Below are 26618 nucleotides of genomic sequence, written 5' to 3' on the forward strand. Positions count from 1 at the left end.
GTCATCTTCTCTAGCACACGTCTGATTTGTACAGTTACAATTGGCTGCATCTGTAAATGCAGGTTTAGTCCTTCCTGATTTATCTATGTGATGATTTAGTGTAAGGTTCCACATGTTAATTATATATATATTATATCTATCAGGAAACAGCAGAAGGCGACACCAAAGACGAGCAAAATCTAATCCCGGGACTGAACAGCGATCTGACTACAGGTAAGCCGATCACCCGACCTCCTACAAGAAATATCCAGATATTATACAGAACAGGGAATAATCTTACATTTACTCTGTATATTCTGTGTAATGGGAGCCTGTCAGCACATTTTTGCATATTGTGGTATGACTGTACTGGCCATTTCTCTGTAATAATTTTTTGCAGAAAACCAATGTCTCAGTCAAGGGAAATCTAATGTAGAAGCCGTATACAAATCAGCATGGAAGTGCACTGGGGGCGTGGAAGAAGAAATCCATACTGTGACACGCCCCCAGTGCACTTCCAGGATAATCTGCATATGGCTCCTACGCTTCAGCTCTCTTACCATCACTCACATGTACAGCGAGGGTGGGGGGGTCCTCATTCATGTGATGATTGGGGGGTCCTTCATCATTTCCATTACATTTATTCATGGATGCGCCGTACGTTCACATATTTGGAATCCCTATATAATAAGTATTATTCCCATTTACAGACATCTTGTCATGTCTGAGTTATATTGTTGTAATATATATGTAGGATTAATATCGTCTAATACATTTTATTTCTTCATAATTTTTTCACTCTTTTAGAAACAACTGTGTTGGCGGATGCTGACAGTAGAATCTGTGAGATCCCGGAGATCCAACAATCTGACGGTGTAAGTATCATGGAGAGAGATGACGGTGTATCACCAGATTATGGGGTGGGAATGACACCTCCAGTATTGTCTCCCATATAACCATGGGATGTCTCTATTCTAAGAGGAGATGACAGAAGGGAGACGTTTTTGCATCTGGAGCTTTTTTCCAGCAGCTTCTATATCTTTATATAATTTCTTATTCTTTTATAGAGCGTGATCAAATCATTGACCCCGTCAAGACAGCCGCATAAGAGCGACTATGGGACATCCAAACTGATCAGCAGTGGAAGTTTTGGGTGAGTTTTCTGTTGGCATAATCCACATTTCTCAAGGTTCCCAATGACAATGCTCCAGACTCTGTGCTCTTCCCTTCAGTGTTATCATAGGGAAATTATATGATCTGTAGGAAAACAAACTATTAAGGAAAGGGATTAAAATAGAATAATATATTACACCTGCCTGTCCTAGACCCTCATCTGTTCTTACACTGCCACCCCCATCAGAGCTTCCCGATCCTCCGCACCGGTCTGTTCTTTTCGGGATCCATTAGCGAACTGATAAGAGTAATTGGCAACACATGGTCAAGTGAGGGGGTGACACGAAATTTCATCAATGACATCTGCACCCCCCAACCTCCACCATGACCATGTGAGTCTACTCCCTGGTCTCAGCAATAAAGACTGGCACAGAGGACAAGTGGCTATAATGGGTTTCATTTTTTGTAACTCCTTCGCTCCCCTCCATTTATTATGTTGTTATGTCTTGGGGTATGCGGGAGCATAATTAACGTCATGTTATGGCAATTGGACCACTTTTAATTTGGACCAACTTTTATTTGCACTGAATCGTATCTACTGGTCTAATGTAGTGAATCTGCCCAAGAATAATTTCAGTAGATTCTCTCATCTGTAATGTGACCTGGGTGAGGGCTCCGGCGGACGTGGCATTGTGGACACCTCCCATAGGTGATCTATGTAGTGATCTTTTATCAAATTCTAGACATGGACTTCCAGTGACGGACAGACTTCTAGCATTAAACATTAGTACAAAACATTATATAATGACTTCTATAGATGTTCTTGTAGTAAAGATTCATTCTAACCATTGATTCTCTTTCTCTCCAGTGCCGTCTACTTAGCGCACCATAAAGACTCACACCAGATCTTTGCTTTGAAGAAAATGTTCAAGCGAAACCTGAACACTCCAAAAAGAGTGGCATTGGCCTTTCTGGAGAGGGACATCCTAACATTCGCTGATTGTCCCTTCGTGGTCTCCATGCTCTGCTCCTTTCCAACAAAATCTCACCTGTGTATGGTCATGGAGTATGTAGGAGGTAGGACATGTATATTGTAGTATATTCAGCCCATGTCTGCTTACATCTTATCACTGCTCTTATAATTAGGATAATTAGGACAGTTACATCCTCACAGTGCGTTTACTGTAGGTTTTCTATTACCAAGATGCCTGGAAATTCATTGATCTGTGTGCAGCAGTGCTATGGTGCAAGTGAGTCAGATCGGGCCTGGCACCGCTCGGCACTGGGCCCCATTCCACCACCTGTCATCACAATTTCAGTGGTATTCACATTGTCAGAATATGAATACCGATGAAAACAATGGTGGATCAGGGAGCCAAAGGTTCCTAAATCCACCATTCAGCCTCCGCAGATGGGTCCGAGACTCCGTGTACTGCAGGTTCTTCGATGTCGCCACAATATTGCATCTGTAGTGTGGAGTCTCAGTACTTACACTGCACAGGTGGGGCTGGTGGGGGCCATAACACTGAGTGATGGGGCAGGTGGAGACCATATGCTGAGTAGTAGGGCTGGTTGGGGCCATAATACTGAGTGGTGAGGCTGGTGAGGGCGATAATTCTAAATGGTGAGGCTGATGGGGGCCATAACACTAAGTAGTGGTGGGGGCCATAATACTGAGAGGTAGGGCTGGTGGGGGCTATAGTACTGAATGGTGGGGCTGGTGGGTGCCTTACTACTAAGTGGTGGGGCTGGTGGGGGCCATAACACTGAGTGGTGGGGCTAATAAGGGTCATAATTCTGAGTAGTGGGGTTGGTGAGAGCGATAATACTGAGTGTTGATACTGGTGGGGGCCATAATACTGAGAGGTGGGGCTGGTGGAGGTGGTAGTACTGAGTGGTGGGTGCCTTACTACTAAGTGGTGGGGCTGGTAGGGGCCGTAACAATGAGTGGTGGGGCTGGTGAGGGCCATAATACTGAGTGTTGAGGCTGGTAGGGGCCATAATACTGAGTAGTGGGGCTATTGTGTGCCTTACTACTAAGTGGAGGGACTGTTGGGGGCAATAACACTGAGTGGTGGGGCTGCTGAGGGCCATAATACTGAGTGGTGGGGCTGGTGAGAGCAATTATACTTAGTTGTTGGGCTGGTGGGGGCATAATACTGAGTTGCGAGATTGGTGGAAGCCATAATACTGAGAATTGAGGGTTGTGGGTACCATAATACTGAATGGTGTGCCGTGTGAGGGGCTATAGGGGACTGTGAATGCCGCTATATTGAGTTGGTGACTGTACATGCCCCTACACCCCCTGGGCGTCCTCATATTGAATGGTGTGCAGTGGGGGTCCTTATTCTGTGTGGGGATCCTAATTCTGTTTGATTGGCTTTGGGGGCCATCATACTGAGTGGGCAGTGGTGGAGACCATTATATTGTCTGAGGGGCTATGGGGGCCATTATATTAAGTAGGGGGGGCTGTGGGCGCCATTATACTGAGTAGGGGGCTGTGACTGGCCTCATACTGAGTGGGGACATTATAGACAGGTGCTACATTATATCTGTAAGGTGAAACTGGATTAAGATTTCACTGTGGGGATATCTAACTCAGTCTGTGGGTGGGGGCATTTTTGGGAGCATCATATGCTAAAATGGCTATAAAAGGTGTATTGCTGTTGAGAACATCGATTGACTTCAGTAAGGGTTTTTTTTGAAGGGGCGTGCAGTTAGAACTTTTGCTATGGGGCCCTGAGATTTCTCTGTACGCCACAGTCTGTGTGATCTCCCTGTAAGTCCGCACTGAGCATGTCAGTATCTCCAGCTATAGACGAGATGTGACATCACTTTATGTTATTAGTTACATGGAGGACATTTCTCCATCGATTCAGACTAATATTATGTGCACTATACATTATATCTGTTTATATTTTCTCCTATCCCAATGTCTCTGCTCACTTCCCATTATACATCATGGTGATCTGCTGTATAAACCACTCACCGGTCACATTTCCTTTTTATTCTATAGGTGGTGACTGTGAGACCCTCCTAAGCACCAGGGGTCCTCTATCTGTCCCCTTGGCCCGCTTATACTTTGGAGAAGCGGTTCTTGCTGTGGAATACCTCCATAGCTACGGTGTGGTGCACAGAGACCTGAAGCCGGATAAGTAAGTGCCCCTCGTAGTATAATAAAGGGGGGAAGTTATCATTTATCATACGGTCTGTGAGGCTAAAACCATCTTCTCTTTCACAGCCTCCTGATTACATCTGCTGGACACATAAAAGTTACCGATTTTGGGATTTCAAAAGTTGGTGTCATGATGCCAAAAACCAACACCTACAAGGAATTAGCGGAGGACATCACCAGGGAGTTCCTGGACCGTGAGGTGGGTAACACTTACAGGAATTTAGCTTGTTCTTTACAAATCTCCAAGGACCAAAGCAAAGAAAGACCTTAAATATAACTTTTAATAGATACATTTAAAAGCACCCATATCAATATATAAAGACAAAATCCATAAAATGTGGCGGCAGCAGTATTCTCCGATCGGGGTGTATTTATCTCCCGCGTCTGTCCACTGACTCATTGTGGCTATCTCCTAATATGATCCCCTGATGAACCCCAAATTAGGAGGGGGAGAAACGTGTTGGGACAATTTACAGATAAGTCCTCTGGTTACTGCTGACTAAAATGCTTTTTTGGCAACTTTTTTTGTAATTCGCACACTGGATAATGCTGTGTCCCAACATTTGGACGTGTCCTGTGTAGATCAGTCCTGATTATAGATTAGCCAGGGGGATTTTGAGGTTGTCTATATATACCGTCTGTCCTAGACTATTATCTTCATGCTCAATGTCATTATATAGGTGACTTGTTACTACTTTGGACATATTTATGTTCCTATGTTTACCGTTAATTGAGCACACGTGCTTTTATAATATTGTTCTTGTTGCCCGTAATTGCCAGCACTAATGTACTTTATGTATCTATAATAGGCTTCTGAATGATGGTTTATATATCATACTGAATTGTGTATAGATTGGTGCATTTGATATCCTATCTGTACTAGTGGAACTACATTATATCAGCTTCCCTGTTTCCATATAATTGATACATTGAATATTGCCTTTTTTTCATTCAGCATGTTAGCAGCAACATGACTGTCTGCCTTTCATCATTATCTGTATATGTGTATGTCTGTCTAGGGGTGGATAGCGTCACGGAGGGAGTGCCGATGTGGAGGGGGGCGCCAAACCGATTAGCTAGGGTGTCAACCTCCACTGGCAGGCGGGATCTCAGCCCATTTGGGATCTCTAGGGCAAGCCTGCATGTCAATTATCCTACGTTTATCCCACTACCCATATATTGTACATTTTATGCATTTTGTCTTCATATATTGATATGGGTGCTTTTAAATGTAGCTATTAAAGATTATATTTTAAGGGGTTTTCTTTGTTTTGCTTTGGTATTTGGTTAACTAATATACCCCATCTGTTCACCTTGCCTTTGGCATATGTTTTTTTTTCTTTACAAATCTCATCACACTATTGTGTCTTCTCTACATTCTTCATTTCTAGAGAACGTTTCCATTGATATTTTATCTTTTGTCATTGTGTTTTTATGGCGAGAACGTGTTATAATAACCATTTTATCATTTTCATCTCTATCTTCTGTTTTCCAGTTATGTGGCACCCCATATTACATCGCCCCAGAGGTCATCCTGAAAGAAGGCTATGGAAGACCTGTTGACTGGTGGTCAATGGGGATAATCCTACATAAATTTCTCACGGGATCTGTACCATTTGATGGAGATTCTGTAGCTGAGCTTTATGACAGGATTGTCATTGGTAAGTGGAATGATCCGACCATTGCTTTGATCAGTTACATTGGTTTAGGTGTTTACTTTGCTTTACCTTACAGTCCAGTAAAGAGATTTTATTTTCTGTATAACAGGTGACATAATTTGGGATTGTAATTCCGCTCCTACTCCCAATGCACAGAACCTGATTACTGAGCTGCTCAGAACAAATCCTGCAGATAGACTTGGGACAGGTAAGAGATATAATACTATTCATATTAGTATTAATATTCACCTATCACACTTATCACTCATGTCCTTGAGGATCAACACTTCTCTATCAGATTGTCCATTTCTAGTTCTCCACACTATGACTTTCAGTCTTCTTCCTTCATGTTGACTCAGTTATGTCATTAATTCAGATTAAGTTAAACTGTTCAGATGTGAAGCAATCTCTGACAATGTCCACATCACTTTTGTTTTGTTCTTTTTCCAGGAGGATCACTTGAGATCAAGAGTCATCCATTCCTGAGTGACTTAGATTTTAACAACCTTCTAAGTCAGAAGCCAGAGTACATTCCTCAGCTTGCCTCAGATGTGGACAACAGCTTATTTATCGGTAAGTAGAAGAAGACATCATCTAGACTAAGCGGCTGTTTGTCTTGTCTTCCATAAAATGTAATAATCAGTACCCACTAATATTGTGATAAATGACGCCTGTTTTATACTAACAACCTCTAATAATACTTCATTACTTTTGTAGATCACTCTGAAATAGACCATTCGGTCTCAGAGGATGAGGAGGGTACAAGTGTGAACAATGAGAACCTTGACTTCCAAAATTTTACATCTTCTTCTGAAAGGCTTTCTAAAGTAAGTACCGTATGTGCGCAATAAATCCAAAATATGTGAAACAAAAAAGACCTCTAAAAGTAAAAAAAAAGTATTTCATATCTTGTTTTTGTCCATGTTTAGCTCTGTACCATCACTACCAGAAAGATGAATGATGAGGACCAGAAGTCTCCTCCAGAGTGTACGCCAGCAACCAATACAAATATCTCAGAAATGTGAGTAGATTATGGGGTCATTAATGGGAGTTCCAGGCTGATATATATGCACAACACATAATATAGGACATAAATACCATAATATCAAATTCAGCCTCAATGATTAGCGGTCATTGTGCTTTTGGCTTCAGAAACCGTTGGTGATAATAGCCCATAATTGCAGCCATTCACACGTATTAGAGCTGCCCATACTGTAGGAGAGATGTAGTATGACATGCCAGCCATTATTGCTAGTTGTTTTTCGCTCTGATCCATAGAAGGTAGATTGGAGCATAAAACCTTCCTCACTATGACAGTCATATGTCCTATTAGGCCCTCTAGTCGGTGTTCTTCTAGTGAGACCACCCCTTTTATTCTGCATTGACTTGTGATTTACATGTTTTTCTTAAATCATAGAATGGGAGAGTTGGAAGTTACCTCCTGGGTCTTCTGGTCCGACCCCCTGATTCTTCCTGACAGGCAGAAAGAATCGTTTTCTGAATCTGATAGCGACAATGCTATAAACAGCTTGCCCTCCTCGTCCCCATCATCAGGTATGTATGTACAGCATCAAAAGGTGAATGTTGACTTCAAGGCTCAAATATTTGTTTTTTCTGTATTAGGTCTCCTATGTTGTCCAGGTTTCATGGATCCCAATTATGTTTTCCATGGGCCCATACTGTATTTCTATTTCCTTCATTTTATCCAGGAATTGTTTTCATGGATTCTGTAAAATACGTTTTAGCATCCAGGAACTCACTTCAATATAAGGAGACATCGTCTCCTATAGTAGAATATCGCTCATTAGTGATGCACCACGTGGCGGCACACAGGGCGCTTACTGCTCCATATCAGTGATACATCTAATGCCCCTCAGATTAGGTCATGAACGGTATATAGGACTTATTCTGCCCTATAATAATGTAATGCCAGATTATCAGGACTATAGGGGACAGGACTAGAACAATTCTTCTATATACAGTACACAAAGCAGATCCTATAAGAATATTTCTTTACTGAGTTTTTTTACTTTCTCATCAGAATTTACAACTGAAGAGGAAAGAAAATCTGAAATGAATCTGAGTATAGACCGACAAAACTCAGAAAATGGGAAAAAGGGGAAAAAGAGACGAGGTAAGTGTGAGAATCATCTCCATGTTGTGTGATGTTAGTGATGAGAATAAGTCATGGGGAGCAGATGTCATCTGTCAGTGATGGGATTGTCACATGTATGATGGCTGACAATGACCCCGGACATCTGTGTGAATAAGATTCCTCTGCTGTCCGGCCGGCCACACTGACCGCACAGTAGTATCATGTAATATGGAGTCCCATCACTTACATTGTATTTATTTCTCTTCTCTTAGGTTCCATCTTCCGCCGGATCTTATCATCCTGCCGGCGTGGACTATCCAGGGCAGCTCGCGCATTTGCATGCTGTCGCTGTTGCCCAAGTGTCATCTAAAAGACGGAAAAGCTCCGCATCTAGCGGAGTACAGCTGATCCACCATCACTGCTGGACCTGTAAAGAAGGACCTTCACCATCTACCTGTGGCCTTCTAACTGTAACATCTCTACCCGGACTTGTTTCGGTAATGCCTCTGTCACCAGGGTCCGCTGTATCCAAACTGCTCGCCTGACTTGGCTTTTTTTACTGATCACCTGGTATCTGATCCGGATTTCTTACTGACTATGATTTTGTCTACTGATTCTGTCCCTGATTTTGTTCATCCCTTATCCTTCTACCCTATCCCTAATAAAAAAAAAAAACAACTCCTATATTTATTGAGATTTTCTTATATCTATCAAACTTCACTCTGCATTCTGCTAAGCGATAAAAAATACATATTAACACTTCTGCTTTTAAAAGAATTTTAATTATATATATATATATATATATATATATATATATATATATATATATATATAGATCAGGGCTGGAATGGGATGAAAAATGAAAAAGCACGCCTGTCACACAAACCCCACCATCCCACATACCACATCACCGCCCCCCTCATCCCATTGAGGCACAATGAAAAGTTCAGCACATTTTGCTTTCTTGTTCATGCCCCTCACCACTCCATTATAGGGGATGTTTATTAAGCCACGTGTGAATGGAGCTGCAGTGCGAATGATCGACTACCGCTCCATTCACCCAGAGCTCTTCAGATCCCTGGTTCTCGGAAACAGTGGGGGTCCCGGCTGTTGGGCTCCCAGCAATCAGAAAATTATTCCATATCCCAATGATAGAGGACAATTTCCAACCTTCAGATAACCCCTTTAAACAAGTTGTTCAGGATTAATTTTTATTTAACCATAGGATTGTAGACATAGAAAATAATAAACCCATCAGTACTGACCCTCCCCAAAGCCAATGCCACCTCTTCTTCAGCAGAACAGGAGAAGTGGTACTGTGCAATGTATATATACAGAATAATACAGATACTGAGAATTACACCCAGTATACAGGACAAGAGAAGTGGTACTGTGCAGTGTATATATACAGAATAATAGAGATACTGAGAATGACACCCAGTATACAGGACAAGAGAAGTGGCACTGTGCAGTGTATATATACAGAATAATACAGATACTGAGAATTACACCCAGTATACAGGACAAGAGAAGTAGTACTGTGCAGAGTATATATACAGAATAATACAGATAGTGAGAATTACACCCAGTATACAGGACAAGAGAAGTGGCACTGTGCAGTGTATATATACAGAATAATACAGATACTGAGAATTACACCCAGTGTAATATACAGAATAATACAGATACTGAGAATTACACCCAGTATACAGGACAAGAGAAGTGGTACTGTGCAGCGTATATATACACAGAATAATACAGATACTGAGAATGACACCCAGTATACAGGACAAGAGAAGTGGTACTGTGCAGTGTATATATACAGAATAATACAGATACTGAGAATTACATCCACTATACAGGACAAGAGAAGTGGTACTGTGCAGTGTATATACACAGAATAATACAGATACTGAGAATGACACCCAGTATACAGGACAAGAGAAGTGGTACTGTGCAGTGTATATATACAGAATAATACAGATACTGAGAATTACATCCACTATACAGGACAAGAGAAGTGGTACTGTGCAGTGTATATATACAGAATAATACAGATACTGAGAATTACATCCACTATACAGGACAAGAGAAGTGGTACTGTGCAGTGTATATATACAGAATAATACAGATACTGAGAATGACACCCAGTATAATATACAGAATAATACAGATTGTAAGGCAGCGCTAGTCATCATACTGGGGGTTACTCGCTTCGCTGCGTCAATCAATGCACACGTGCAATGTCTTTACATTTTTCTCACAATGTTGCAGTTTATTACATCATAAGCCACAGTTCACCAGGTCCAACTCCGTGGCACGCCGACACACATATCTACAACATTCATGAGACAAGTGGCACACAGGCCCACTTGCTCCAGGTTACAGCCTACGGCAAGGTAATAAATTATCAATGACCATAACACAGTCCATGTAACAAAGTGTACTACCTTTGCCGGTTTAGTTGCTGCAGTCCATTTTAATCCGCCACCACTGTGGCTTTGTGGCTTCCCAGGTAGGGGTCTCCAGCCGTCGTTCCCTCAAAGGCCACTGACATCCACACAGGATCCAGGCTCTGCCTTTCAGGACTCTTCCTCAATAATCCGCCACCACTGTGGCTTTGCGGCTTCCCAGGTAGGGGTCTCCAGCCGTCGTTCCCTCAAAGGCCACTGACATCCACACAGGATCCAGGCTCGACCTTTCAGGTACCAGGCTTCACTCCAAAGCCGCTGCCTTCCAAGGCCACTAGCATCCGCACATTATCCAGTCTTTGCCTTTCAGGCTGCCAGGCTTCACTCGGCCTCACTAGGCCTCTCACAAACGGTGTCCCACACACACGGAGCACAGGCCTCACGCCTCACACCGAACACACCTGTCTCCAATTACCGGGGTTTATATATCCTGTGCACACATACACCCATACTGACAGGACCTTGCTGATGTCACAGTCATGTGATCAGTCAGCTGTGTGTATAGGTCCTGTGTGCTGTCCCAGTCATGTGTACAGACCTTTACTGTGCATACAGGACCTGTGTGATGTCACAGTCATGTGACCAGTCAGTTAAAGGGGAAGGTACATGGTCAGGTAAAACACATCCTGGACCATTTACAGTAATGCTAGCAAGCTGCTGCATTACAAGATACTGAGAATTACACCCAGTATACAGGACAAGAGAAGTGGTACTGTGCAGTGTATATATATAGAATAATACAGATACTGAGAATGACACCCAGTATACAGGACAAGAGAAGTGGCACTGTGCAGTGTATATATACAGAATAATACAGATACTGAGAATTACACCCAGTATACAGGACAAGAGAAGTAGTACTGTGCAGAGTATATATACAGAATAATACAGATACTGAGAATGACACCCAGTATACAGGACAAGAGAAGTGGCACTGTGCAGTGTATATATACAGAATAATACAGATACTGAGAATGACACCCAGTATACAGGACAAGAGAAGTGGCACTGTGCAGTGTATATATACAGAATAATACAGATACTGAGAATTACACCCAGTATACAGGACAAGAGAAGTAGTACTGTGCAGAGTATATATACAGAATAATACAGATACTGAGAATGACACCCAGTATACAGGACAAGAGAAGTGGTACTGTGCAGTGTATATATGCAGAATAATACAGATACTGAGAATTACACCCAGCATACAGGACAAGAGAAGTAGTACTGTGCAGAGTATATATACAGAATAATACAGATACTGAGAATGACACCCAGTATACAGGACAAGAGAAGTGGCACTGTGCAGTGTATATGACGCGCCCCCTGGGACATATTCCTTTTTGAGGGGAATACCCGGCACCGGATCAGATGGGGGGTTGTAGTCTCCGAGCGGCTGTGACCCGGCCCGTGCCCAGGGCGTCAAACTCAGTGTTATGTGGCAGTCCTACAGATGTTATTAAGAGTTCTTTTGTGTCGACTACGCCACCCGTTGTGATGCGGTCACTGTGGCCGCCGCTGCAGCAGGGTCCGCTGAGGCTGATGGTGGGTGCGCAGCTTGGTGGGATAACCCCCAACGGGAGGGGTATAGCCTCAGGGGGGACAGGTGCAGAGGATGGGGGTTGTGGTGGTGCAGTGCAGACGGCAATTAAGACAGAGTCGGGTTGTGCAGTTAAGGGTGTTTACTTACTGCAGATGTTGTACTGGTCACTCCAGCTTTGAGTGACCACCCGAGCCGTGCTGCGTCCACCAAGTCCTGGATCCAGCCAACCCCCAAACAAGTCCGGAGCGTGGCCCTGAGCTCTCCTTCTGTCCCGTTCTCTGGCCGTCCCCACCAGTGATCCACCTAGGTCCAGCTCCCTCGGGCCCTCTGTTGGGACACCCTTGGCCTTGGGTTCCCTGACCCTTCATGTGGTATGCCTTCGGGGTGGATGTGGTGGGTGACCGTGGCAGACGCTGCCCACGGCCTCCGGTCTCTGGCTAGGGTGTGTTTTCTGCCCCCACCAGTTTGGGATCCGGTACCCTGTGCCGACTCTTCACCCGGGGATTTAATTTGGGTTCTTGGAGTCCTCTTTTCTGTTTCCCCCTCTGGGTCTCTCTTCTCCTCTCTCACTCTGGGTCTCTCTTCTCCTCTGCTCGCTGACTTGTTCTCTGCATCTGACCCTGATCTTAGTTGGTGCCCACCTTATATATCCCTCTATGTGTGAGCTCAGGTGACCAGCACCCAATGAGCTCCTATCACTACCCAGACTGCACCCCCTATCTGCCCCTACACTACATGGGATGTTCCAACCCCCTCCCACTCCAGCCAAGGACAGACTCGGTCGTACCTGCACATTTCTAAGTGGGAGTACCGTTGGTCTGCCCTCCGGAAATGGGATGTGTGTAGTGCATGCAGCCTACCGAGCTCAGTCCCACTCTCCATCCTTGCCCGGGAGTGGAATATCACACCTCTGGGTTGAGGTGCAATACCCCTGTAGCAGCCGAATCCTCAGGGTGCTACATTCCCCCCTGGTAAATCACAGCACGTCCTCGGGCTGTAAAGACAAAACACCATACATGCAATTTTTTTTTTTTTTTTTTTCAATATCAACATAATAAAACATATAAAACTTTTTAAATATATGCAGCATAAAACTTTTCATAAAAATAACTTTCTCGTCGCTTCTGGCTCCTCCTCCGGTCACTGTGCAACGTGTGACCAGGTAAAACGCGACAGTCTCTGGAACACGTGGCTTTCCTATAAAACCAGTAGGGGGCGCTTTAGGAAGCGCAACTATATACAGGGGAAGTTGGCCGCTCTCAGTCCTCGGCCAGGTAAAGGGAAGGGAATGGCTGCTCACAGTCCTCAGCCTGGTATGGATACGGGATAACGGGTAAACAGTTCACTCATGCTGGTCCCAACGGGGACTATATATGTAGCAACAGTTTCTTTGGTACCCGGTCGGGTAACTATTTACAGCACCTGCTCTGCCGCACTCAACGGCGTCTTCCTCCTGCTCTTTGCTTGTAGCTGGTAGTAGCTTCAGACCCGTCCGGGTCCTCTTGCTCCTCCTCCTCGCACCGCAACTCCTCCTCCGTCAGGCGGTGTACGTGGAGGGCGTAAGGTCCTTTGGCACACTTGTGCCGGGTGAAGGTGACCTCGTCTCCGATGTAGAGGTCACGACCTCTGTGACCCTCCGGCAGATGGGATTCAACGTCTCTGCGTGTTACAAAAACGTCACCGAAGGTGTTGCGGTCTCGGATGAAGCCCCACCCATGCTGCTGGTTGAACTTGATCACTGTCCCGATGGTGCGGGGACAATGCGCTGCACGGGGGTCCCTCCTGGTCCGGCTCTTCTGCTCGGCGCTCCGTACTTGGGCCTGTTGCTCTCGGACCCGCCTCTCTTCCCGCTCTCTTGCGAACTCCGCGAGCTGCTGACGGCAGCACTCAGCGCGCTCTGCCGCAGCTGCCCGGGTTTCTCCGGTGAACCCCATTAGATCTTCTCCCGTGGGGTCCCACGCAAATTGGGCTTCTTCCAGAGGAGGCGAGACCCGTGCCACGGGCTTCGGAGCCGGAATCAGGGGCTCACACAAGGGCCTTTGTCTCTGCTGCCGCTCCAGCTCATGGAATTCTTCGGGCCAGATGAAGGGCCGCCCGTCCGGCCATGTGAGCTGGCTGAACAAGTCCTCCCCCAGATGTGGCACCCTTGGTTTCGCGGGCGCGGGCGCGGTGTTGGCGACGCCCGGGTTGCCCAGGCCTTGCGGCCAGGCCTGGGGCATCTGGAAGGTGAAGGGCACCGTTAACACGGCGGCGCCCTGGGCTACCTGGCCTTGCGACCAGGCCGGAGGCTCCGCGGAGGTAGGGGGCGCTGTTGGTGATGCGGCGCCCGGGGGTACTAGGCCTTGCGACCAGGCCGGAGGCTCTTCCTGCTTTGTCACGCTCCGGGTCGAGGCGTGTGACGTCACAGGGGTCGCTGCGGCGGCTTCCGGTCGGGGCCTAGTCCATAGCGGTGACATGGCGGCTACGGGCACAGCAGGGGGACTTTCGGGCTCTGCGACGGGGAGCTGGGGCAGGTGGGCGGTTTCCCGGCTTGGGGTATAGGCGTCCCCTTTACCTGCCTCCTTGCGTCCGGCTCCCTTCTCGGCGCCGTCTCCGGCCTTGGGTCCTCCCGCGCCATCCTCAGAGGCGGTCTGTTTCCTCTTCCAGGGTAGCGTGCTCCGTTGACTGGTTTGCTGGGCCATCTCTCGGCTCCACTCCGCCAATATCTCGCGCTGTACCCGGGCCATCCTCCGTGCGAGGCCCTCCAGGGCAGTCTGTGCACACTCCCGGTCTCGGGGGAGCTGTGCGAGGACCTCCACTAGGCCTAGTGGGGTCGTGGTGTCTAGCAGGCTCCTGACCAACGGGTCGGTGCTGCTCTGCTCTTCTTCCAGCAGGCTCCTGGCCAGCGGGCCGGTGCTGCTCTGCTCTCCTTTCTCGGTCTCTAGCAGACTCCTGGCCAGCGGGCCGGTGCTGTTCTGCTTTCTCTCCATCTCCGGGTAAGCTCCTCCGCTACTCCTCGTTAGACTTCTTGTCTCCGGGTGCGCTCGCTCCAGACTGCTCCAGGCGGCACCCATCTTTGCTCTTTTCTTTCGTCTCCTCCCACTTCGAGGGCCGTCCCGGGGCAACTCGGTGACTGTCAGCTCCAGGGGCAGTCCTTCCACGCTGACAGACACCTCCAGCATCACAGTCTCTGTTGGTGGGGGCGGTTTCCACTTTTGGCGCCATTTTCTGTCCTGGCCCACGATGGGAGGCGGCCTCCTGCCCTCCTTTGGCACGCCCATAATGGCGTCCGCTGCTCTTCCAAGGCGGGAAATCTTCGGATTTGGCGGGAAGCGTCGCCCAGTGGCGGGAAACTCTGCAGATGGCGGGAACAAGCTGGAAATGGCGGACAATCGGCGGGAAACGACTGGTGATGGAGTCCGATGGCGTGGACCCTCCGGAACCGGCGGGAGACTTCTTTCTGAGGTAAACTTGCACTTTTCTTCAGGCACGCAGTACCCGGGTGTTGCGGGCACGTGATCCTGCCGACTACGCCAAAGTTGACGCGCCCCCTGGGACATATTCCTTTTTGAGGGGAATACCCGGCACCGGATCAGATGGGGGGTTGTAGTCTCCGAGCGGCTGTGACCCGGCCCGTGCCCAGGGCGTCAAACTCAGTGTTATGTGGCAGTCCTACAGATGTTATTAAGAGTTCTTTTGTGTCGACTACGCCACCCGTTGTGATGCGGTCACTGTGGCCGCCGCTGCAGCAGGGTCCGCTGAGGCTGATGGTGGGTGCGCAGCTTGGTGGGATAACCCCCAACGGGAGGGGTATAGCCTCAGGGGGGACAGGTGCAGAGGATGGGGGTTGTGGTGGTGCAGTGCAGACGGCAATTAAGACAGAGTCGGGTTGTGCAGTTAAGGGTGTTTACTTACTGCAGATGTTGTACTGGTCACTCCAGCTTTGAGTGACCACCCGAGCCGTGCTGCGTCCACCAGGTCCTGGATCCAGCCAACCCCCAAACAAGTCCGGAGCGTGGCCCTGAGCTCTCCTTCTGTCCCGTTCTCTGGCCGTCCCCACCAGTGATCCACCTAGGTCCAGCTCCCTCGGGCCCTCTGTTGGGACACCCTTGGCCTTGGGTTCCCTGACCCTTCATGTGGTATGCCTTCGGGGTGGATGTGGTGGGTGACCGTGGCAGACGCTGCCCACGGCCTCCGGTCTCTGGCTAGGGTGTGTTTTCTGCCCCCACCAGTTTGGGATCCGGTACCCTGTGCCGACTCTTCACCCGGGGATTTAATTTGGGTTCTTGGAGTCCTCTTTTCTGTTTCCCCCTCTGGGTCTCTCTTCTCCTCTCTCACTCTGGGTCTCTCTTCTCCTCTGCTCGCTGACTTGTTCTCTGCATCTGACCCTGATCTTAGTTGGTGCCCACCTTATATATCCCTCTATGTGTGAGCTCAGGTGACCAGCACCCAATGAGCTCCTATCACTACCCAGACTGCACCCCCTATCTGCCCCTACACTACATGGGATGTTCCAACCCCCTCCCACTCCAGCCAAGGACAGACTCGGTCGTACCTGCACATTTCTAAGTGGGAGTACCGTTGGTCTGCCCTCCGGAAATGGGATGTGTGTAGTGCATGCAGCCTACCGAGCTCAGTCCCACTCTCCATCCTTGCCCGGGAGTGGAATATCACACCTCTGGGTTGAGGTGCAATACCCCTGTAGCAGCCGAATCCTCAGGGTGCTACATATATATACAGAATAATACAGATACTGAGAATGACACCCAGTATACAGGACAGGAGAAGTAGTACTGTGCAGAGTATATATACAGAATAATACAGATACTGAGAATTACACCCAGTATACAGGACAGGAGAAGTGGTACTGTGCAGTGTATATATACAGAATAATACAGATACTGAGAATGACACCCAGTATACAGGACAGGAGAAGTGGTACTGTGCAGTGTATATATACAGAATAATACAGATACTGAGAATGACACCCAGTATACAGGACAGGAGAAGTGGTACTGTGCAGTGTATATATACAGAATAATACAGATACTGAGAATGACACCCAGTATACAGGACAGGAGAAGTGGTACTGTGCAGTGTATATATACAGAATAATACAGATACTGAGAATTACACCCAGTATACAGGACAGGAGAAGTGGTACTGTGCAGTGTATATATACAGAATAATACAGATACTGAGAATTACACCCAGTATACAGGACAATAGAAGTAGTATTATGCAGAGTATATATACAGAATAATACAGATACTGAGAATGACACCCAGTATAATATACAGAATAATACAGATACTGAGAATTACACCCAGTATACAGGACAAGAGAAGTGGTACTGTGCAGTGTATATATACAGAATAATACAGATACTGAGAATTACATCCACTATACAGGACAAGAGAAGTGGTACTGTGCAGTGTATATCTATATATATAATCGTCTTATCCCGTCTGTCTGTCTGTCTGTCTGTCTGTGTGTCTGTCGGTGTGTCTGTCTGTCCAGGAAATCCCGCGTCGCTCATTGGTCCGGCAGCGGCCAATCAGCGCCGGGGGATTTCTAAAAAAAGATGGCGGCCGTTAGCGGCTCATCTGCGGGACGGAGCTGAGCGGCGATGCAGCCGGGAGATGAGTGCCGCGAGGCGCTCATCTCCCGGCCGGCAACAGCAGAAGGAACCCGACCGCCGGACCCATCTGCGGGAAGGAGATGCATCCGGGAGATGAGCGGCGCGAGGCGCTCATCTCCCGGCCGGTAGCAGCGGAAGGACCGCCGGCGCCGCTGACCTCCATGCGGAAGGGAGGAACGGGGACCAGCGCTGCGGGTCGGGATACTTCTGCTGCGAGCGCCCGCGATGTCCCGGGTTCTCGCAGCGTAAGTAGCCGCACAGGCAGCGCCGCTCCCCGGTCCTCACCAAGACGATTCGATGATTGGTCGGGGTCTTCGGACCCGACCAATCACTGATCTTAGCGCAAAACTTAAACACCGCTGTGCTGATTGGTCGCCGACGCTGCCCGCGACCAATCACCGATTTGGGCGCCAAATTTAAATATCGTCCGCGACCAATCACCACAGCGGTGTTTAAATGTGGAGCCAAGATCGGTGATTGGTCGCGGCCGATATTTAAATTTGGCGCCCAAATCGGTGATTGGTCGCGGCCGATATTTAAATTTGGCGCCCAAATCGGTGATTGGTCGCGGTCAGCGTCCGCGACCAATCAGCACAATAGTGTTTAACTTTGGCGCCAAGATCAGTCATTGGTCGCGGGCCAAGACAGCGACCAATCAGCGATTTGTGCGGCAATTTTAAATAGCGTCCGCGACCAATTGGATGTCAGCGCCGCTGCTTGTGCGGATACTTCCGCTACAAGAACCCGGGACATGAGCGGGCGCTCGCAGCAGAAGTATCCAGATTTGCAGCGCCGCTCCCCGGTCCTCCCTTCACACCCTAGCCACTGATGTCCCCACTGTATCCGCATGGTGTTACAAAGGTCCGGAAATTTGTGTTAAAAATCGCTGATTGGTCGCTGGCGCTGCCCGCGACCAATCACCTATTTGGGCGCCAAATTTAAATATCGGCCGCGACCAATCAGCACAGCGGTGTTTAAATGTGGAGCCAAGATCGGTGATTGGTCGTGGCCGATATTTAAATTTGGCGCCCAAATCGGTGATTGGTCGCGGGCAGTGCCAGCGACCAATCAGCGATTTTTAACACAAATGTCCGGACCTTTGTAACACCATGCGGATACTGTGGGGACATCAGCGGCTAGGGTGTGAAGGGAGGACCGGGGAGCGGCGCTGCGGGTCGGGATACTTCTTCTGCCAGCGCCCGCTCATGTCCCGGGTTATCGGAGCGGAACTATCCGCACAGGCAGCGCCGCTGACATCCATGCGGCTATGGTGTGAAGGGAGGACGGGGGAGCGGCGCTGACATCCAATTGGTCGCGGACGCTATTTAAAAGTGCCGCACAAATCGGTGATTGGTTGCGGTCTTGTCCCACGACCAATCACGGATCTTGCCGCAAAAGTTAAACACTACGGTGCTGATTGGTCGCGGATGCTGCCCGCGACCAATCACCGATTTGGGCGCCACATTCAAATATCGGCCGCGACAAATCACCGATCTTGGCTCCACACCGCTGTGCGGATTGGTCGCGGACGCTATTTAAATGTGGCGCCAAAATCGGTGATTGGTCGTGCCCAGCGTCGGCGACCAATCAGCACAGCGGTGTTTAAATATGGAGCCAAGATCGGTGATTGGTCGCGGCCGATATTTAAATTTGGCGCCCAAATCGGTGATTGGTCGCGGGCAGCGTCCGCGACCAATCAGCACAGTACTGTTTAACTTTGGCCGCAAGATCAGTGATTGGTCGCGGGCCAAGTCGGCGACCAATCACCGATTTGTGCGGCACATTTAAATAGCTGCCGCGACCAATTGGATGTCAGCGCCGCTCCCCGGTCCTCCCTTCACACCCTAGCCGCATGGATGTCAGCGCCGCTGCCTGTGCGGATACTTCCGCTCCGAGAACCCGGGACATGAGCGGGCGCTCGGAGCAGAAGTATCCCGACCTGCAGCGCCGCTCCCCGGTCCTCCCTTCACACCCTAGCCGCTGATGTCCCCACAGTATTCGCATGGTGTTACAAAGGTCTGGACATTTGTGTTAAAAATCGCTGATTGGTCGCTGTCGCTGCCCGCGACCAATCACCGATTTGGGCGCCAAATTTAAATATCGGCCGCGACTAATCACCGATCTTGGCTCCACATTTAAACACCGCTGTACTGATTGGTCGCGGACGCTATTTAAATGTGCCGCCAAAATCGGTGATTGGTCGCGCACAGCGTCGGCGACCAATCAGCACAGAGGTGTTTGAATTTGCCGCCAAGATCGGTGATTGGTCGCGGCCAGCGCCAACGACCAATCAGCGATTTTTAACACAAATGTCCGGACCTTTGTAACACCATGCGGATACTGTGGGGACATCAGCGGCTAGGGTGTGAAGGGAGGACCGGGGAGCGGCGCTGCGGGTCGGGACACTTCTGCTGCGAGCGCCCTCTCATGTCCCGGGTTCTTGCAGCGGAACTATCCGCACAGACAGCGGCGCTGACATCCATGCGGCTAGGGTGTGAAGGGAGGACCGGGGAGCGGCGCTGACATCCAATTGGTTGCGGCCGCTATTTAAATTTAAATGTGGCGCCAAAATCGGTGATTGGTCGCACCCAGCGTCGGCGACCAATCAGCACAGCGGTGTTTAAATGTGGAGCCAAGATCGGTGATTGGTCGCGGCCGATATTTAAATTTGGCGCCCAAATCGGTGATTGGTCGCGAGCAGCGCCAGCGACCAATCAGCGATTTTTAACACAAATGTCCGGACCTTTGTAACACCATGCGGATACTGTGGGGACATCAGCGGCTAGGGTGTGAAGGGAGGACCGGGGAGCGGAGCTGCGGGTCGGGATACTTCTGCTCCGAGCGCCCGCTCATGTCCCGGGTTCTCGCAGCGGAAGTAGCCGCACAGGCAGCGGCGCTCCCCGGTCCTCACTAATACGATTCCGCTCCCCGCTCCTCCCCAATACGATTCGCTGATTGGTCGCGCTCTCCACACCCGACCAATCAGTGATCTTGGCGCTAAAGTTAAACACCGCTCTGCTGATTGGTCACGGCCGCTGCCCGCAACCAATCACCGATTTGGGCGCCACATTTAAATACTGCTGTGCTGATTGGACGCGGACGCCGGACGCATCCAATCAGCGAGATTGGCGCCAAGTTTAAACAATGCTCTGCTGATTGGTTGCGGACTCCAGCCGCGACCAATCAACGAGATTGGCGCCAAATTTAAGCAACGCTCTGCCGATTGATCGCGGTCGCTGGCCGAGATCAATCAGCAGTATTGGCGCAAAATTTAAACACCGCTCTGCTGATTGGTCGCGGTTGTCGGCCGTGACCAGTCAGCAGTATTGGCGCCAAATTTAAACCTCACTCTGCTGATTGGTCGCAACCACCGGCCTCGACCAATCTGCGTTTTTTGTGCCAAATTTAAACAACGCTCTGCTGATTGGTCGCGGTCGCCGGCCGCGACCCATCAGCATTATTGGTGCCAAATTTAAACCCTGCTCTGCTGATTGGTCGCGGCCGCCAGCCGCGAACAATCAGCGAGATTGGCGCAAAATTTAAACACCGCTCTGCTGATTGGTCGCGGTTGTCGGCCGTGACCAATCAGCAGTATTGGCGCCAAATGTAAACCTCACTCTGCTGATTGGTCGCAACCACCGGCCGCGACCAATCAGCACTATTGTCGTCAAATTTAAACACCTCTTTGCTGATTGGTCGCGGTCGCGACTAATCAGCGATTTTGGTGCCAAATTTAAACACCGCACTGCTGATTGGTCGCGGCCGCCGAACGCGACCAATCAGCGATTTTGGCCCCAAATTTAAACACAGCTCTGCTGATTGCACCCGGTCAGCCGCATACCTATTCTAGAATACCTGATGCATTAGAATCGGGCCATCATCTAGTCTATATATATAATCGTCTTATCCCGTCTGTCTGTCTGTGTGTCTGTGTGTCTATGTGTCTGTCTGTCCAGGAAATCCCGCGTCGCTCATTGGTCCGGCAGCAGCCAATCAGCACCGCGGGATTTCTGAAAAAAGATGGCGGCCGTTAGCGGCTCATCTGCGGGACGGAGCTGAGCGGCGATGCAGCCGGGAGATGAGCGCCGCGACAGCAGAAGGAACCCGACCGCCGGACCCATCTGCGGGACGGAGATGCAGCCGGGAGATGAGCGGCGCGAGGCGCTCATCTCCCGGCCGGTAGCAGCGGAAGGACCGCCGGCGTCGCTGACCTCCATGCGGAAGAGAGGACCGGGCAGCGGCGCTGCAGGTCGGGATACTTCTCCTGCGAGCGCCCGCTCATGTCCCGGGTTCTCGCAGCGGAAGTAACCGCACAGGCAGCGCCGCTCCCCGGTCCTCACCAAGACGATTCGATGATTGGTCGCGGTCTTCGGACCCGACCAATCACCGATCTTGGCTCCAGATTTAAATACCGCTGTGCTGATTGGTCGCCGACGCTGCCCGCGACCAATCACCGATTTGGGCGCAACATTTAAATATCGGCCGCGACCAATCAGCACAGCGGTGTTTAAATCTGGAGCCAAGATCGGTGATTGGTCGCGGCCGATATTTAAATTTGGCGCCCAAATGGATGATTGGTCGCAGGCAGCGTCCGCGACCAATGAGCACAGTAGTGGTTAACTTTAGCCGCAAGATCAGTGATTGGTCGCGGGCCAAGACCGCGCCCAATCACCGATTTGTGCGGCACATTTAAATAGCGGCCGCGACCAATTGGATGTCAGCGCCGCTCCCCAGTCCTCCCTTCACACCCTAGCCGCATGAATGTCAGCGGCGCTGCCTGTGCGGATACTTCCGCTGCGAGAACCCGGGACATGAGAGGGCGCTCGCAGCAGAAGTATCCCTACCCGCAGCGCCGCTCCCCGGTCCTCCCTTCACACCCTAGCCGCTGATGTCCCCACAGTATCCGCATGGTGTTACAAAGATCCGGACATTTGTGTTAAAAATCGCTGATTGGTCGCCGGCGGTGCCCGCGACCAATCACCGATTTGGGCGCCAAATTTAAATATCGGCCGCGACCAATCACCGAACTTGGCTCCACATTTAAACACCGCTGTACTGATTGGTCGCGGCCGATATTTAAATTTGGCGCCCAAATCGGTGATTGGTCGCGGGCAGCGGCCGCGACCAATCAGCAGAGCGGTGTTTAACTTTAGCGCCAAGATCACTGATTGGTTGCGTGCGGAGAGCGCAACCAATCAGCGAATCATATTGGTGAGGAGCGGGGAGCGGAATCGTATTAGTGAGGACCGGGGAGCGCCGCTGCCTGTGCGGCTACTTCCGCTGTGAGAACCCGGGACATGAGCGACTGCTCGCAGCAGAAGTATCCCGACCCGCAGCGCCGCTCCCCGGTCCTCCCTTCACACCCTAACCGCTGATCTCCCCACAGTATGCGCATGGTGTTACAAAGATCCGGACATTTGTGTTAAAAATCGCTGATTGGTCGCTGGCGCTGCCCGCGACCAATCACTGATTTGGGCGCCAAATTTAAATATCGGCCGCGACCAATCAGCACAGCGGTGTTTAAATCTGGAGCCAAGATTGGTGATTGGTCGCGTCCGATATTTAAATTTGGCGCCCAAATTGGTGATTGGTCGCGGGCAGCGCCAGCGACCAATCAGCGATTTTAACACAAATGCCGCGACCAATCAGCAGTATTGTCGCCAAATTTAAACACCTCTTTGCTGATTGGTCGCGGTCGCGACTAATCAGCGATTTTGGTGCCAAATTAAAACACGCTCTCCATTCCTCACTAACACGGTTCGCTGATTGGTCGCGGCCGCCGCCCGCGACCAATCAGCGATTTTGGCGCCAAATTCAAACACCGTTCTGCTGATTGGTCGCGGCCGCCATCCGCGACTAATCAGCGAGATTGGCGCCAAATTTAAACAACGCTCTGCTGATTGGTCGAGGCCGGCGACCGCGACCAATCAGCAGAGCGATGCAGAGCGGGGTTTAAATTTGGCCCCAAAGTCGCTGATTAGTCGCGTATGACGACCACGACCAATCAACAGAGCGTTGTTTAAATTTTGCGCCAAAATCGCTGATTGGTCGCGGCCGTCAGACGCGACTAATCAGCGACTTTGGGGCCAAATTTAAACCCCGCGCTGCATCGCTTTGCTGATTGGTCGCGGTCGGCGGCCGCGACCAATCAGCAGTATTGGCGCCAAATTTAAACACCGCTCTGCTGATTGGTCGCGACTAATCAGCGATTTTGGTGCCAAATTTAAACACGCTCTCCAGTCCTCACTAACACGGTTCGCAGATTGGTCGCGGCCGCCGCCCGCGACCAATCACCGATATTGCCGCCAAATTTAAACACCGCTTTGCTGATTGGTCGCGGTTGCCGAACGCGACCAATCAGCGATTTGGGCGCCAAATTTAAACGCCGCTCTGCTAATTGCGCCCCGTCGGCCGCATACCTATTCTAGAATACCCGATGCGTTCGAATCGGGCCACCATCTAGTATACAGAATAATACAGATACTGAGAATTACACCCAGTATACAGGACAAGAGAACTGGTACTGTGCAGTGTATATATACAGAATAATACAGATACTGAGAATGACACCCAGTATAATATATAGAATAATACAGATACTGAGAATTACACCCAGTATAAAATACAGAATAATACAGATACTGAGAATTACACCCAGTATACAGGACAAGAGAAGTGGTACTGTGCAGTGTATATATACAGAATAATACAAATACTGAGAATTACATCCACGATTCAGGACAGGAGAAGTGGTACTGTGCAGTGTATATATACAGAATAATACAGATACTGAGAATTACATCCACTATACAGGACAAGAGAAGTGGTACTGTGCAGTGTATATATACAGAATAATACAGATACTGAGAATGACACCCAGTATACAGGACAAGAGAAGTGGTACTGTGCAGTGTATATATACAGAATAATACAGATACTGAGAATTACATCCACTATACAGGACAGGAGAAGTGGTACTGTGCAGTGTATATATACAGAATAATACAGATACTGAGAATTACATCCACTATTCAGGACAGGAGAAGTGGTACTGTGCAGTGTATATATACAGAATAATACAGATACTGAGAATTACATCCACTATACAGGACAAGAGAAGTGGTACTGTGCAGTGTATATATACAGAATAATGCAAATACTGAGAATTACATCCACAATTCAGGACAGGAGAAGTGGTACTGTGCAGTGTTTATATACAGAATAATACAGATACTGAGAATTACATCCACTATACAGGACAAGAGAAGTGGTACTGTGCAGTGTATATATACAGAATAATACAGATACTGAGAATTACATCCACTATACAGGACAAGAGAAGTGGTACTGTGCAGTGTATATATACAGAATAATACAGATACTGAGAATGACACCCAGTATAATATACAGAATAATACAGATACTGAGAATTACACCCAGTATAATATACAGAATAATATTGACGCGCCCCTGGGCCTACTTGGTGTAGCGTTGCGCACGCGGGGACTACCTGGAGCCGGGCCTGTTGGGGGTAGTAGTCTCGTGGCGGTGACCCGGTCCGTGCCCAGGGAGTCAAACTGTGTGGCTGAGTATTAGCAGTAGATGTTGGAGGACTACGCCACCCGTTGAACGCAGCTATGGAGCTGCCGCTGCAGGGCAGACCGCTGAGGCCGGTGGAAGGATTGTGCAGCGTGGATGGTATAACCCCCAACGGGAGGGGTATGGCCTCAGGGCAGCCGACGTGGATGAAGGGGGTAGCAGGAACCACTCAGAGACGGTGCGGTGTAGTTTTGGGTCTTTACTGGTGACAAGGTAGACCCTCCCGGAGTACTGGCTAGCGATCGGGGCCTGGTCAGTCCGTGAGCTGATGGGATCTCCCCTGGCCAGGCGGAGTTGTAGGCCTCCCCAACTAATCGTACTCTTCTGGCTACCTTGCTAGAGGCTGATAAAAGTAGCCCACGTCCCTAAGTGTACCGTGTGGTGCTCACCCGTATGGCCGGTGACTCGGGGCCTTCTGGTAGCTTCCGCTCCACGTCGCGGTGCTGGTCCCTTGCGTGTGACCGTGCCTTCGGGTTTCTTGGCCAGAGGACCTGAAATCCCCTGCCAGGCGGTTTCTGCTGCTGGGTAAGGATTAATCCCCACAGCCTCGGACTCCGGGTCCGGTAAGAACTCTTCAATCAGGGCGAGCTCTACAGCTTCCAGCCCCTGATCTCTTTTAGCACAGCTCCCACAGAGCTCCTGATCTTTCTTTCCCTAAAGCTGCTCCACTACAGACCAGACTGTGTCTCTGTCTGTGTTCTCTGCTCTTTCTTTCTCTAACCCTGCCTCAGCCCTAGTTTTATATAGGGGAAGTTCTTCCCCTCCCAGGACTGGGCAGGAGGTGTGGCATGCATAGGATTCCTGACCAGGAGACCTCCCACCTGCTCACAGACGTAATATTGCTATTACTGTGGAAACCAGACCCCTGGGGTGCCACAATATAGATACTGAGAATTACATCCACTATACAGGACAGGAGAAGTGGTACTGTGCAGTGTATATATACAGAATAATACAGATACTGAGAATTACATCCACTATTCAGGACAGGAGAAGTGGTACTGTGCAGTGTATATGTATTTCACCCAAAATTGTACTAATAAAAGCATCATCTAGCCAAGGCAAAAATAAGCCATCACACAGCTCCAGTATATAGAGGAAATGTCCAGTGCGCTGTAGTATATAGAGGATGTGTCCCGTGTGGTGTAGTATATAGAGGATGTGTCCCGTGTGGTGTAGTATATAGAGGATGTGTCCCGTGTTGTGTAGTATGTTATGCACACACCTGGGCTGACTGGCATGTGCGTGATTTAGTGATTCCACTGTGCCATGAACCGGAGAGTGTCTGGAGGGGCGTAACTAAGTATCAACCCGATCCGACCAAGTTCGCACGACGGCTAACGACGCCGTGCACCAGGGAGG

General features: G+C 49.3%; 1 protein-coding gene across 1 annotated transcript in view; it reads left to right on the plus strand.

The window, feature by feature from the left end:
• The first annotated feature begins 2333 nt into the window (after window positions 1-2333).
• Window positions 2334-26618, plus strand: part of LOC141222222 (microtubule-associated serine/threonine-protein kinase 3-like) — a 40802-nt gene continuing 16517 nt past the window's right edge. The window contains exons 1-7 of the mRNA XM_073666633.1: window positions 2334-2342; window positions 5763-5928; window positions 6035-6133; window positions 6376-6498; window positions 6643-6752; window positions 6855-6946; window positions 7343-7479. Of these exons, the coding sequence (XP_073522734.1) occupies window positions 2334-2342; window positions 5763-5928; window positions 6035-6133; window positions 6376-6498; window positions 6643-6752; window positions 6855-6946; window positions 7343-7479 (736 nt within the window). The remainder of the gene's footprint in view (window positions 2343-5762; window positions 5929-6034; window positions 6134-6375; window positions 6499-6642; window positions 6753-6854; window positions 6947-7342; window positions 7480-26618) is intronic.

The sequence above is a fragment of the Phyllobates terribilis genome, unplaced genomic scaffold, assembly GCF_046119375.1.
Source record: "Phyllobates terribilis strain yellow unplaced genomic scaffold, ASM4611937v1 Scaffold_343__1_contigs__length_2019054, whole genome shotgun sequence".
NCBI classification, from domain to species: Eukaryota; Metazoa; Chordata; class Amphibia; order Anura; family Dendrobatidae; genus Phyllobates; species Phyllobates terribilis.